We start from the raw sequence: 15049 nt of genomic DNA, 5'->3' as shown, positions 1-15049 counted from the left end.
TGTTACAAGGAGGAGGGAGAAAAATTATTTTCCTTAACCTTTGAGGATAGGACAAGAAGCAATCGGCTTAAATTGCAGCAAGGGCACTTTAGGTTGAACATTAGGAATAACCACCCTGACAGTTAGGAAGTTTAACACTGGAATAAATTGCCTAGGGAGGTTGTGGAATCTCCATCATTGGAGGGTTTTAACAGCAGATTAGACAATCACCTTTCAGGGATGGTCTAGATAATACTTAGTCCTGCCTTGAGTGCAGGGGACTGGACTAGATGTCTTCTTGAGGTCCTTCCAGTCATATGATTCTATGACATTCAGCGCCGGCCCCAGGGTTTTTGCCGCCCCAAGCAGCAGGAAAAAAAAAAAAAAAAAAAAAAAAAACCCGCGCCCGCGGTCAGCGGCAGGTCCACTGCGCCGCTTTCTTTTTCGGCGGCAGGTCCTTCCCTCTGAGAGGGACTGAGGGACCCGCTGCCGAAGAGCCCGACGTGCCGCCCCTTCCCCTTGGCCACCCCAAGCACCTGCTTGCTCAGCTGGTGCCTGGAGCCGGCCCTGATGACATTAATGCATTCGTTGCTACAGTAACTGAGAATCAGACCCTAAATGTCTACTTTGAACACCGACATGGCAGCAGACTATAAAACACTTTAAAAAAAAGAACAGTAAACCCGGAGAAAAAAAGTCATTTTAAAAACACTAAGCAACACTCAGTATATTACTGAAACCTGCTGGGAAGATTCCTATTATTGGAACATGAACATCAATGGTTACGATCTTCTTAAGGAGGAGTGTGGGGGCAAAAGGGGAGGGGGAGTGACACTGTCAAAAAATAGTATTACAGTAGAACCTCAGAGTTAATAGCAGCTTGGGAATGGAGGTTGTTCGTAACTCTGAAATGTTCATAACTCTGAACAAAGCATTATGGTTGTTCTTTCAAAAGTTTTTCAACTGAACATTGACTTACTATAGCTTTAAAACTTTACTATGCAGAAGAAATATGCTGCTTTCCCTTTTTTGTAGTTTATGTTTAACACAGTACTGTACTGTATTTGCTTTTCCCCCCCTCTCTGCTGCTGCCTGATTGTGTGCTTCTGGTTCCAAAAGAGATGTGTGGTTGACAGGTGAGTTCATAACTCTGGTGTTCATAACTCTGAGGTTCTAATGTACTTGTTTCCAGGTCACTGACAACTCTGAAGCAAATGACCTTTAATGCTTATGGATTAGTGTTTTAACAGATAAAGCACAAGATGGGGTAACTAGCTGGTATCACACTAGAGAACAGAATGACTGGCTCTTTATTCACTTATCTATAATGCGTAGGAAAAAAGTTGCATTGTCACAGGAGACTCCAATCCAAGTGACATATGCTGGAGGTCTCTCACTGCCAATACTAAAACATCTTTGGAAGTTCTAAATAGATAGATAGATAGATAGATAGATGTCGATTTCTTAACTCAAAACGTGCTGCATCCACCACAGGGCAATTCTATACAGGACTTCGTCTTGACAGAGAACTGATCTCAGAACTCAAAATGAGTGGTTGCTTAGGTACAAGTAATCATGACTTAATTCTGTTTGTACAAGTTCAGTCAAATCCAAACCAGTAACATATGTGCTTGCTGCTTTAAAAGGGCCAATTTCACGCAGCAGAAAATAATTGTGAGTCAAGTCAGCTAAAAGAAAAAAATTTAAACAGAAAAATATTAATGATAATTGGGAATTGTTTAAGCACGTTTTACTAGATGCCCAAAAAGCCACAGTGGAGAAAGAAGGCTACACTGGTTTAAAATGTTCTAGTTCAAGAGCAGCTGTTGGACTTGAAGCAGGAATTAAGTCCTATGGCCTGTGTTAGTAGTCTAGTGTGACCACTTGCATTATTCAATGGTCACTGCCTGCCAAATAAATTAATAAATCTATTAAGCTATAATAAACAAAATCTATTAAGCTATAAAGTTCTGAGCTCAGATCAAACCATAAAACCCACCTGTGAAGGTGTACTTGTTAGCTCCATCTTTTCTTGGGATTTCTCCTTTGCTAATCGTGCAGCTTCTTTGAATTCCTGAAATTTTTCTGCAAACTGAAGGTACATATGTTTAAAAAGATTATAGTACAAATACAAAATAATTGTTACAAAACATCTTACAAAATAAGACCACTACAGATTCAGTCAGTCAAGGGTTTTTCCCCCTTAGTAAATGATCATTTAACCAAACTGTGCTGTATTATTTATGGTACATAAGTTTACATATGCTTAAAAATCCATTTGTATGTGGGCAATACAGACACACTCATCAGCAAACAACCACATTAAAATTGTGATATATCAACAAAATATAATGCTATACACAAATGATAGTGTGAAAAGCCACCTCAAGTCTGGGTATTAAGTGTGTTAGGTAGCCTTAAAAAGCTTCCTTGAAGTTTGAAATTCATTTTCCTCCTTACAGATGTTGAGATGTAAAACCCACTGAAGTCAATAGGAGTCTCTTGGTCTTCAATGGCCTTAATCCTTTCTCATGTGGAAAATATACTGATTTCTCCCCATATCTTGGCTAAAACTGAAACTCAAATGGGTGAAAAATCAACCAGAGGAATACTAAACCAAATTAATCTCTGATGCAGCTCCACTGAAGTCAATGGAGTTACATGAAGGATCAATTTGTTTCATTACGGCTAAGTAAATATTTAGTTAAGAATAATTTCAAGGATTACTATTCACATACTTTGTTTCATGAAGTTTCATAAAAAGGTCAATGTTTCCGGCACAGAGTCTTCTTCCTGAAAACTGTTCAACTAGTTCTAATAGTGATTGAGAAATTATTCTGAATTAAATGTTAAATTTAAACATGATGGATTAAATTAATCTTTTGAGCAACTTTAATAAAGTAATGGAATTACAGAGATGAATTTGGCTTGATGTGCCTAAACCTGATAAGCACGGCACTCATCGTAGTATCCAAGCAACTGTTTTTATTTGAATTATGATTTTCTTATTAAGACCTCCTTGAGAACAACTGGTTTTGAAGAAGCATCTGACTAAAGAGTTTGCAGAAATATTTTAATTTCTCTGATACTGGTATACTCGGGTTTTTTGTTTTGTTTTGTTTTTTACACTGCATATGATCGCATGGATTTGGAGGGAATGGAAGATGTTATTGTATTACACAACTTTCTCACCCGTTTTCAAGCAAAACCTGACCTGTTGCCAAAGATCTAGAAATGGAGACAAAGAGGACACCAGTTTCTCAGAATGAAAGCAATTCTGAATAACTTAATCCAGAGGTCAACTGCTCAGCTACTGTAAATAAACCTGTTTTGTAGATGGTCTACCAAAGTCTGGAGGAATGTGGTATCCTCCTCACTGGAATTGTATCAATTTTCAATAAAACTCAGATTTATTTTCCAGGAGATGTGAGAAAGCATTCAGAATTACATCTCCCTCCTCTCAAGTCTCAGGTGGTGGTGATTTAGAGAGAAAATGAGTCAAGAGTTTTTCAAGAAGTTTAGGCTTCTTTCCTGAAACACACTGCAGACTCCTAACAGGAATCTGATTGTAACAAGGATTTCTCTTTTCCTAGAGAAAGGTAAATTCAAGAAAGCTCATTCTGCCCTTCATATTCTAGTAGAAGAGAGCTGGTTCTCTCCTTCAGACAATAAAATATTTTGAGTTGAGTTCTTAAAAACTAAATATAAAAATTTAACAAAAAAAGAGCAAACTAGTGTCATCTAAAATAGACAGTCATTGCTTCTTACACAAAAAAGGCAGAAAATGCCAATCATCTTGGAGAACTTGGTTCCTTCCAAAAAAACTCCCCCCAGGCACCGACCTTGAACAAAAACAGTGATGTACTCTAAATTGAGTGAGAGAGGGGATGGAAAAGACTGGTGACAATATGACCAAGTAGAAGCTGAGGAATGACCCCAAATGCAAATGTGGAAAGCCTCCGCAATCACTTCAATGCTGTCTGATGCAGTACCCCTTGTCAATAACCTCTCCTCCAGAGGAACTATTTGAAATAAGTGAGACCACCAGATTTTGGCTACAATTTCGGAGCGACGAGCTATGACTAGGACTTCTCACACTAAGGTTTCTTTCTTCTCTTTCCTTTGGATTCCAACATCCCCACCAGATTAACACTGTACCAGAAAACTAAAGTTCCCTACTCAGGAAATTGACCATTTCACAACTAGGACAAAATTTGTGGATTAAACATATTTCAACAAATTATTACATGATTGACAACTTTGTGACTAATGGGGCACTGTGCACAAAGTTCCCCAAAGAGCATCACTATCCCATCTAGGTGCCTCATTGCCTTTAATATTACAATACATTTCCAATATTCTCTGAAGCTAGCAACCAACATCATGGGCACCTCAGTGTGTGCTAAACAAATAATTTGGCTGCATCCTTAGGAATTTTCCATACATAACAAAAATGAATAGTCCTCTCATTCAGCGGAGTTCTGTATTCTGCAAATCAGCTACATTCCACTCTTAAGGAAGCAAAAGAGAATGTCATCTCTGTTTAAGTGACTCAAGCTTGAAAGATCAACTTTTTTATTTGGACATTCTCACCATATTCCTTATCTGAAGATTACTGGCTACATTCAGAAGAAGAGATTCTCCATTGCTGCACACATTGTGTAGTCATTCACTCTTGTGCAAAATGAGTACAAAGGGAGGATGTTCTGATAGGGTAGCATTTTACATGCATTTGTGAATGAATACGCAAGGTGCAAAGCAGTGGGAAATCAGGCCAGAATGTCTAGATTGAAATTCCAACTACTAATTTTAGAAGTTTTCTTAGACCTTCCAAACAGCTAACAAGCCTGAGAAAATTTTCTTAAGAACATAAGAACGGCCGTACTGGGTCAGACCAAAGGTCCATCTAGCCCAGTATCCTGTCTGCCGACAGTGGCCAATGCCAGATGCCCCAGAGGTAATGATCAAGTGAACCTAACAGGTAATGATCAAGTGATCTCTCTCCTGCCATCCATCTCCACCCTCTGACAAACAGAGTCTAGGGACACCATTCCTTACCCATCTTGGCTAATAGCCATTAATGGACTTAACTGCCATGAATTTATCCAGTTCTCTTTTAAACGCTGTTATAGTCCTAGCCTTCACAACCTCCTCAGGCAAGGAGTTCCACAAGTTGACTGTGCGATGTGTGAAGAAGAACTTCCTTCTATTTGTTTTAAACCTGCTGCCTATTAATTTCATTTGGTGACCCCTAGTTCTTGTATTATGGGAATAAGTAAATAACTTTTTCTTATCCACTTTCTCCACATCACTCAATTTTATATACCTCTATCATATCCCCCCTTAGTCTCCTCTTTCCCAAACTGAAAAGTCCTAGCCTCTTTAATCTCTCCTCGTATGGGACCCTTTCCAAACCCCTAATCATTTTAGTTGCCCTTCTCTGAACCTTTTCTAGTGCCAGTATATCTTTTTTGAGATGAGGAGACCATATTTGTACGCAGTATTCAAGATGTGGGCGTACCATTAACTCCACCAGAGTGGTCCTTTGGGGCCATCTGCCTGTCCCAAGTCAGGATAAAGGAGGAGGGTTGGGCGTGGGGCTAGCAACTCCACCCTGTAAAAAATCAACTTGCTACAGAAACGCCAACAATAGAGATAACAGAGACTTTTAGCCGGGAAAAAGAAGGGTCTTCAACTCAAAGACGCAGGACGCTGGGTGGTGAAAGTCGTGAGGAAGCCACTAAGCCGATTACCCTTCTTGCAACCAGGAGGATTACCATCGGTACATGGCTGATAGCATAAAAATGGGCTATACCTGGAACCAGCTAGAGCGAATGGCCCAGGATAAAGGACTATGGAGATCTGTGGTTGGCGGCCCATACCCCGATTGGGGTGACGGGCATGAGTGAGTGAGTGAGTGAGTGAGTGGGCGTACCATTGATTTATATAGGGGAAATAATATATTCTCTGTCTTATTCTCTATCCCCTTTTTAATGATTCCTAACATCCTGTTTGCTTTTTTGACCGCCTTTTAACAATTATAGTAGTTTAGTTCCAGGAAGCATGACCTCATGTCCTGGATAAGAAACAAGTTCTCTTAATGACCTTTTGGAGCTACTGTATACAGTTCCAGTCCTCCTATTCTGTCAGCAAATTCTTTGGTTCAAGAAAATAAAGGGAGCTTTCCTTCAAGGGCGTTTTTCACCTTAACCATCAGTAACAGATGCCTTTTCCCAATGAACAACTCAATTAACAGATATGTTTAAATGGAGATTCTTCACTTCATCCTCATATCTTAAGATTGCTTTTATCTCTTCAAGGTTACATATTTGCCACCAGAGATTCCAGAGTCTGTTTCTTTCTTTCTCTTTTGTTCTTTTTCAGCATTAGTATGTTCAGTTTGGTGATTTTCACCAAAGTCATGATTACAATAGCTGCTCTGTGTTGAGGAAAGAGGCTATCATGCTTGGATGATTGGTTTGGGAGGGCAGTAATACCAGCAGAAGAGGAAGCAGTCCACAAAGTGAAAATACTAGTCTAATTTTTAGGATTTATTGTCAACCTAGAGAAGATGTGCCACCTGCTAAGGGAACAGGCAATGGTCAGGCAAGTAGCAAGTTGAGAATACTACTTATTACGAAAAAGATACTTGTTTTACAACTACCTTGTCCTCCACAGCTCTGCTTGTCTGTTTCATCCATCTATAGTGTCTACTCAAACCTAGAAAGTAAGCTCCCTGGGGCAAGAACTGTCTTTTTGCTATGTTTTTACAGTGGCTAGCCCAATGGGACTCTGATTAGGGCCCCTGTATACTGATGTAATTCAAATTATATAATGAAACAGCTCATCTAGGGGCACTGATAGTCACAAACATAGAAAAGGAATTTTAAAACTGGAGTTATAGGTAACAAAGGAATAAATTGTTTCAGAAATTTCAGAAACAAATGTTAATATAAATTAATATTTCTCTGGCACCCTGAGGCCCTAGTCACAACTGAAGTCCCATTCCACTAGGCACTATTCAAATACCTAGTCAAAGGCAGTCACTGTGGACAGGACACTGTGGAAGGGGACACAGCGACAGAGGAAGTGAGTTTCCCAAAGTCACACAGGAATTTAATAGAGCAGGATTATAACCCAGGTCTTCTATTGTCTCAGTCCAGTGTCCACTAAATAAACTTATTTCCCAATTCAAAAGTGACTGAATAGATTACGATCAAAAAGTGAAGATTTCTTTTCCCCGCTAAGAAGTTTTCATAATCTTTTCTTGCATTTTGCTATTTTAAAAACACACTGACAAAACAGCTTAATTTTAAAACTTCAGTCTTGTTTTGTGTGTGAGGTGGGGAGGGAGTCCTGAACAAGGATTGGTGACTAACATATCTGTAGGTTTAATAATTAAGATAAAGAAGGCACCATGAAAATAGCATATTGAACATGTACTGAATGTTCATTATCACAAACTTCAGAAAAAGACAGTTTGATTTTTATACAAAAAGTTTACATATCTGCCAAACAGCATGGAATTCAGGATGTGCACTGCTTAACTGCTTCCTACAATAATTCTAATTTTTTTCAATTCCTCATTAGCACATTGGTATCACACATGCAAATAATGATATAGCCAACATATACGCACATCCCAGGAGGATTAAGACACCACGAACCACAGAAAGGGGCAAATGAAGAGGCAGTATCAAGATGCTAGGGAAAAACAAACAAACAAAAAACATAAAACAGGAATTCCTGCTCCTTCTTCCAAATGTTGGAAGAAGGCTGAATACAAGGCACTCTTATTACGCTCGTATGAGATTCTGTTTTGAGAAATGAAGAGAGTGACCTGCAACAAACTACACCTCTACCCCGATATAACGCTGTCCTCGGGAGCCAAAAAATCTTACCGTGTTATAGGTGAAACCATGTTATATCGAACTTGCTTTGATCCGCCGGAGTGCGCAGCCCTGCCCCCCCCGGATCACTGCTTTACTGCGTTATATCCGAATTCGTGTTACATCGGGTCGCGTTATATCGTGGTAGAGGTGTAGTACATTAGAAAGGAAAATCAAATCAGCACTCGTCAAATAACCCTTGTAAGTATTAGCAATGCAAGATATACACCATGTTAATGAGTAATTGTCTCTTGGGTAGATATGGACACCAGTTTAAAACGATCTACATTAACTTGTTTTTTTAAGCTTACTGATGCAGTGACGTGTGAGAATGCACATGCATATTATATTATAATCAATGTCACTCAGAATTTTTTCCTTGGTTTTGTGTAACTTAGTAGAGATTGATGCTATTTGATTATGAAAAGCAAAATAATTTTAATAAGTAAATCACAATAATATCCAACTGGACAGATATTCCATCAGGAAATAATTTGAAGGGAGTGGGCACAAGGGAACTGTTGTAACTCCTTGATCTGGACTGAGGCTGGCTCTACACTTTCCTAAGTGTAGAGTGGATGCAGTAGTGCAGATAATCTGGTTTAAGGGAGCTCCAAGGAAAGCAAAGGTAGGGTCTTCTGGAAGGCCCAAGGTTCTCTGGAAAACCAGGTAATTCAGTGAGAAAACCTTTCAGGAGTTTCTCTATTTCTGTATGCCCTATGAACTACTGCATACACTACTAACAACTCGCAGTCTGTTGTTCAAATTGCGGCACTAAAGACATCAGGAATACTAACTGGGATTTCTCTGGGCAATGTGAGCAACTTACCTCCCACTATGAAAGTGGACTTTTATTTTCAAGCAGGCCAGCATAAAATTTCACATACTCCACAAGGTGTTTCTCAATATTGCTGGTAATATATTTGAATTTTCTATACTCTAATAATAACAGTTTTATTTTACCTCTACTGTATTTTTCTAACTTTCCCTTAAGTTTTCAATTTTTAAAATGTTTGTAATAAAATATTAGTTATATGGCAGAGAATGGAGGAAAAGATGAAAGAAGAATGTGGGTGAAAATTACAGTTGAAAAAACAGTGTGTCACTGACTGAGCAAAAATTTTCCTGATGAGATCTAAATATAGCAAGAAAGAAACTATTTGAATTTAGGGCCTGAATCTTCTTCCTTAAAAGAAAAAAAGTAAACTTATCTTCCATGTAAATGTTTTGGTTTCCTACAGGGAAAAAATTCACTCTTATATGACAAAAGAGAAGAGAAAATCTGACATTTTACATTGTGCAGTAAGGTTTAAAAAAAAAAAAAAAAATCTAAAATTTCTCCCTTAAAAAAAAAATTAATGGGTATCACAAAGCGGTTTAAAAACTTGCTTCCAGGGTTGCCCTTCTCCATATTATAAAGGCTGGATTCAGAGAATATGTAAATATTACCTTAACACTATTGAGTGTCAAGGCTATACAAGATATTAATTTGCTTCTAGCTCTTCATAAATCATCCTGACTGTTCAGGGGGGAAAAGAAAAGACCAAAAAAAACAACCTCCCCCCCCCAAAATAAAAAAACAACAACCTTTTTTCCACATCTCTCGGGTATTTTTAAAAAACAGGTTTACTTACTTTTGAAAGATGATGTTCAGAGGAAAATCCCAAGCCATAGACAGTATTCGCCCTGCTGTCTGCCCACTGGCCAAACTTCTGGGATGTTTTAGTAAATGTCATGTTGGGGGTGATAGTGCTATTAATTATTGCCTGCAAAGAAAATGTAATAGCAGTCGTAAGAAGTTCTCACCACATTTTAAATAACGTAAGATCCATCAGCAAACATGCAGATATATCCAAATATTTGGGTACAGTTACATGGTCTCAAAAGAACTCTTTAGCAAAGCCATATAAACTGGTAGCCATGATTTAGAGGTGATACAAACTGTTCCAATCACATCTACAGTTATTAATATGCAGAGTGGCATTTTTTTTTCTAGGAGAGATGCCAATGGGGTCAGAAGGAAAAAAAAACAAAAAAATCCCCACAGATTTTGTGATGGGTACGTTGATGCATCATTCTAAAGACATACTGCTAAGACAGCTGTTGTCTTACACTAAAATAAAAGCTTCGAAATGTGTGTTCAGAAATACAATTTTGTAGTTTTCGGTACTCTTATTGTTCCTTTATGTGAACATGGCTAGCATTAATGAGATGACACCTAACTATAAGAAAAAACCTCACATCTCTGTGTTTTAAATATCATAGAATCATAGAATATCAGGGTTGGAAGGGACCTCAGGAGGTCATCTAGTCCAACCCCCTGCTCAAAGCAGGACCAATCCCCAACTAAATCATCCCAGCCAGGGCTTTGTCAAGTCTGACCTTAAAAACCTCTAAGGAAGGAGGTTCCACCACCTCCCTAGGTAACCCATTCCAGTGCTTCACTACCCTCCTAGTGAAAAAGTTTTTCTTGATAACCAACCTAAACCTCCCCCACTACAACCTGAGACCATTACTCCTTGTTCTGTCATCTGGTACCACTGAGAACAGTCTAGATCCATCCTCTTTGGAACCCCCTTTCAGGTAGTTGAAAGCAGCTATCAAATCCCCGCTCATTCTTCTCTTCTGCAGACTAAACAATCCCTGTTCCCTCAGCCTCTCCTCATAAGTCATGTGCTCCAGCCACCTAATCATTTTCATTGCCCTCCTCTGGACTCTTTCCAATTTTTCCACATCCTTCTTGTAGTATGGGGCCCAAAACTGGACACAGTACTCCAGATGAGGCCTCACCAATGTCGAATAGAGGGGAATGATCACGTCCCTCGATCTGCTGGCAATGCCCCTACTTATACAGCCCAAAATGCTGTTAGCCTTCTTGGCAACAAGGGCACACTGTTGACTCATATCCAGCTTCTCGTCCACTGTAACCCCTAGGTCCTTTTCTGCAGAACTGCTGCCTAGCCATTTGGTCCCTAGTCTGTAGCAGTGCATGGGATTCTTCCATCCTAAGTGCAGGACTCTTCACTTGTCCTTGTTGAACCTCATCAGATTTCTTTTGGCCCAATCTTCTAATTTGTCTAGGTCCCTCTGTATCCTATCCCGACCCTCCAGCATATCTACCACTCCTCCCAGTTTAATGTCGTCTGCAAACTTGCTGAGGGTGCAGTCCATGCCATCCTCCAGATCATTAATGAAGATATTGAACAAAACCGGCTCCAGGACCAACACTTTGGGCACTCCGCTTGATACCGGCTGCCAACTAGACATGGAGCCATTGATCACTACCTGTTGAGCCCAACGATCTAGCCAACTTTCTATCCACCTTATAGTCCATTCATCCAGCCCATACTTCTTTAACTTGAGGGCAAGAATACCGTATCAAAAGCTTTGCTAAAGTCAAGGAAAAATACTACAATATAGAATAGTTCAAGTACAATTACAATATATTGTGGAATATTTGGAAAAGCAGACTCTCTGGAAGGAATAAGAAACTGGAATATAGGTTTTTTTTTTGTTTTTTTTTTAAACTGTCTTTAGTAAAGCGGGGTGGGAACTGTACACCATCCTAAACATCTTGAACAAGAGAGGCACAAGGTGTGGGAGGTAATATATGTTATTGGATCAACTTCTATTGGCAAGAAAGACAAGCTTTTGAAGTTATACAGAACTCTTCCGGTCTGTGAAACTTAGGGCAAGATCTACACTTAAAATGCTGCATCTGCGCAGATGCACCGCTGTAGCATTTTAATGAAGGTGCTCTACAGTGACGGAAGAGAGCTCTCCCGTCACTGTAGTTAATCCACCTTCCCAAGAGGCAATAGCTATGTTGGTGGAGGAAGCTCTCCTGCCAAAATAGTGCGGTCTACACAGGAGTTAGGTCGGTATAACTATGTCGCTCAGGGGTGTTGATTTGTCAACCCCCTGAGCGACGCAGTTATACTGATATAAGTCTGTAGTGTAGATCAGACTTTGTATCACAGCTAAATACAAGATGGAACAGATTGTTTAGCATAAATAGTTAACACATATTTCAAGGGACCATTCAAGATGAAGGCCTGTTAACGGGCCATTTCACCTCGAATGGTTCCTTGAAATATGCGTTAACTACATATGCTAAACTATCTGGCTCATCTTGTATTTAGCTGTGACACTAAATAAGTTTCCAGACCTGAAGACCAGCTCTGTATGGCTTGAAAGCTTGTCTCTCTTTCCAACAGAAGTTGATCTAATAACAGATGTTACCTCACCCACCTTGTCTCTCTAACGTCCTGGGACTGACATGGCTACAACTACACTGCATACGAAGAAACTTTGTGTCAAGGTCCCCAACTCAGAGCTCTATGGTGGCCAGAGTCTTCCACCATAATTATGTCAATCTTTCCTTTTTACGGGAGTGGGAAGAAAAATAACATCTCCTGAAACTAGTACATTTCTGCTGAGAAGTTCTTATTGGCTTAAAGATATACTTAGTGATTTCAAGGGCCTAAAAATAACACCCCCCCCCCAAAACAAAACCCCCAAAACCCCCCGGGGGGGGGGGGTGAACTCCTGGCCCCACTGAAGTTGATGGGAGTTTTGCCATTGACTTCAGTGGGGCCAGGATTTCACTCTTGTCTCTTACCTCTGTCTCTATGATCTTGCCTCTCTGAAGTTAGATCCATTAACTTGCTCCTTTGAAGGGAAGGGATGCTAAATTCTTTTCTAGGACCTCTGAAACACACAACCTACATTGTCCTTCTATACCGAAAGAAGGACAGGAGATACTGGATATGGTTTTATTCAGTCCGTAACTTTATTATTAGATGTCTGGGACTACCCTGCAAAGGGGGGTGGGGGAGGGGAAGTGTACAGTACCCGTAACTCCATGATCGTACAATAGCTACCTGGGGGCTTCCGCCAGCCCCTCCCTTTTTCCATCCAGGTCCTCCAGCCAACCCACTGCTGGGACCCTACCATCCCCCTCGCCCCAAATGAGTGTTTGGGTGGGCTATAAAGAAGGGGGGGTGGTTCCCTGCCATGCCAGTCTTATGAGCCCTAAGCACCCCCTCCCTCCCGGTTCCACTCTTTAACCAATACCGTCTAAGTCCTTTACCAAGCCATTTATCTGATCACTGTAGCCCTTCCCTATGCACTGGACATCCGCCCCACACTTACATAATGAGTTGCGACATCATAACTTAACTCCCATCCCATCTCACCATAACAAAGCCCTTCCCGAACCCGCTGTGGAGAAAGTGAAAACCCCCCCACTCCACCTAAGTCAATCTGGTGGTGAGGGGAAAAATTCCTTCCCAGCACTCCTAGAAAGGAGCGGCTAGTGCAATGTCCACAGCAGGTTCTGACCAAACCTGGTATTTTGCCATCTCAAGGGGAGGGAGGGTGGGTGGGTACTGCTCCACCTGGTCCGGGGAAAAGGGGCTTCTCCCACCAGGCTTGCCACTTTTCACTTCCCCAGCCCTTCCATGCCTGGGGATGAGTCAGCATCGCCATGCTGGCCCACTCCCTCTTTTGTAGCAGCTTCTGAGCCCCTCTCTCACCTCCCCCCTGCAAAGTGCTATTCCCCTTCCCCCAGCAAGTTGGATAATGTCCCTTTCTGTTCCTCCCCCTCCCCACTTAAGGTGTGGCATGGTCATTTGCACTCCTGAACTCTCAAAAAATGTCTTCAGTGCAGCACCATAATAGAAAATAAATTGTGTAGTCCCCAGAAATAATTCCTTCTCAGAACAGTAGTTTTTCCTAAGACTACCATAATGGCAACATCAATTTCGGGTACAACAAATCTGAACTAATCTGGAGTTTACCTGTACTCATTAAGAATTACTTCATATAAATCAATAATCAAAAGATACATAGCACTTACATAGCACTTTGCATATTCAAAGCACTATAGAACACCTGTTCTGAGACTTTTGCCAAAGACTAAATGAAGAACTAATCACCATTTTGCACTGGAGTTTATCATCCTCCACATGACTCAGAGTAAGCAAAACCTGATTAAATTGGGAAGTCGGTATCCACTAGTTTAAAGTAACAATGCTACATACACCATCTATTCTTTCCTCTTTTCAATTGAAGAAGGGTGTGCTTTAGGCCTTATTCGGTGCATTTTACAAAAGCATCTTATTAACATATGGTCCAGATACCATTGTGTGTGGAAGCTACAATTTGGAAATTAGAGAAGACTGAATTTAAAAATATAATTGGCTCTGGATGTACAGCTGACTCTTTAGAAAGAGTATGACCTGCTGCCTGATCAGTTCCTGAATATGAAGGTTAACTTCTTCAGGATTAGAAATAAAGACTGCTACAGAAGCCAGCTATTGCTATCCACCTCAATATCAGGAAGTGAATGCGTACTCAATAGTAGCCTAAATTGTATCTTACCTAACATATTACGTAATAGGAAGGCCCTTTTTAAAAAAAATACCTTTTACTTTCTTACCTCTCTTACTAAATTCCTTTTTTAAATATGAGAATGTGGGCTGCTAGACAGAAGGATCACACTTTCCCAGCATTCACCATCTCTTCCTATTCTAGTCTTTCCTTGTTCCGGTCTTCTTTCAAGGAAACTTATTTGCTTATGACCCTTATTACTGTAGCAGCCCAATGACAGAAAATTTTAACTAGGGTGAAAGATCTTAAAATCTTCAGAGAGTATGCTGGTAGTGAAATAGCATGGGTTTAAGGTTTTGAAAATGGTACGCCTCTGTCAGACAGGGTGAAGTAGCAGTAAGTATGGAACATTTATCTCTTGAGCAAATGGAAGGAAGATATGCAATTTATTTTTGAGTGAAAAGACTCCAAGATTGTTACTTGGTGAGGTGGAGAAAAACCAGAAGGAACTAGAAGAGGAGCTTTTAATTTACAGGAGACTGATGCAGTGTGACTTATTTCACTTAACTCTGGTCATTCAATAGCCCTGCTGATGATGGTACCCAGGAAAAACCTTAACAGAATGTACAATAATGCAAAATAATGCACATTGGAAAACATATTCGCAACTATACATACAAATGAGGAGGTCTAAATTAGCTGCTACCACTCAAGAAAGATCTTGGAGCCATCGTGGTTAGTTTTCTGAAAATATCTGCTCAATGTGCAAGAGGGTCAAAAAAAAAAAAAAAAAAAGCTAAAAATAGGAACCATTAGGAAAGGAATAGATAAGACAGAAAATATCATAA

At 40.1% G+C, this 15049-nt stretch overlaps 1 protein-coding gene across 1 annotated transcript in view; it reads right to left on the bottom strand.

The window, feature by feature from the left end:
• HOMER1 (homer scaffold protein 1) overlaps positions 1-15049 on the bottom strand; it is a 130933-nt gene that overhangs the window by 70686 nt on the left and 45198 nt on the right. Inside the window, exons 3-4 of the mRNA XM_026649253.2 lie at positions 9503-9634; positions 1979-2071 (exon numbers count right to left, since the gene is read on the bottom strand). Coding sequence (XP_026505038.1) covers positions 1979-2071; positions 9503-9634 — 225 coding nt within the window. The remainder of the gene's footprint in view (positions 1-1978; positions 2072-9502; positions 9635-15049) is intronic.

Source organism: Terrapene carolina, unplaced genomic scaffold, assembly GCF_002925995.2.
Source record: "Terrapene carolina triunguis isolate 2854851 unplaced genomic scaffold, T_m_triunguis-2.0 Scaffold69, whole genome shotgun sequence".
NCBI lineage: Eukaryota > Metazoa > Chordata > Testudines > Emydidae > Terrapene > Terrapene triunguis.
The sequence above is the reverse complement of the archived record's forward strand: the minus strand, read 5'-3'. Positions and strand labels throughout refer to the sequence as shown.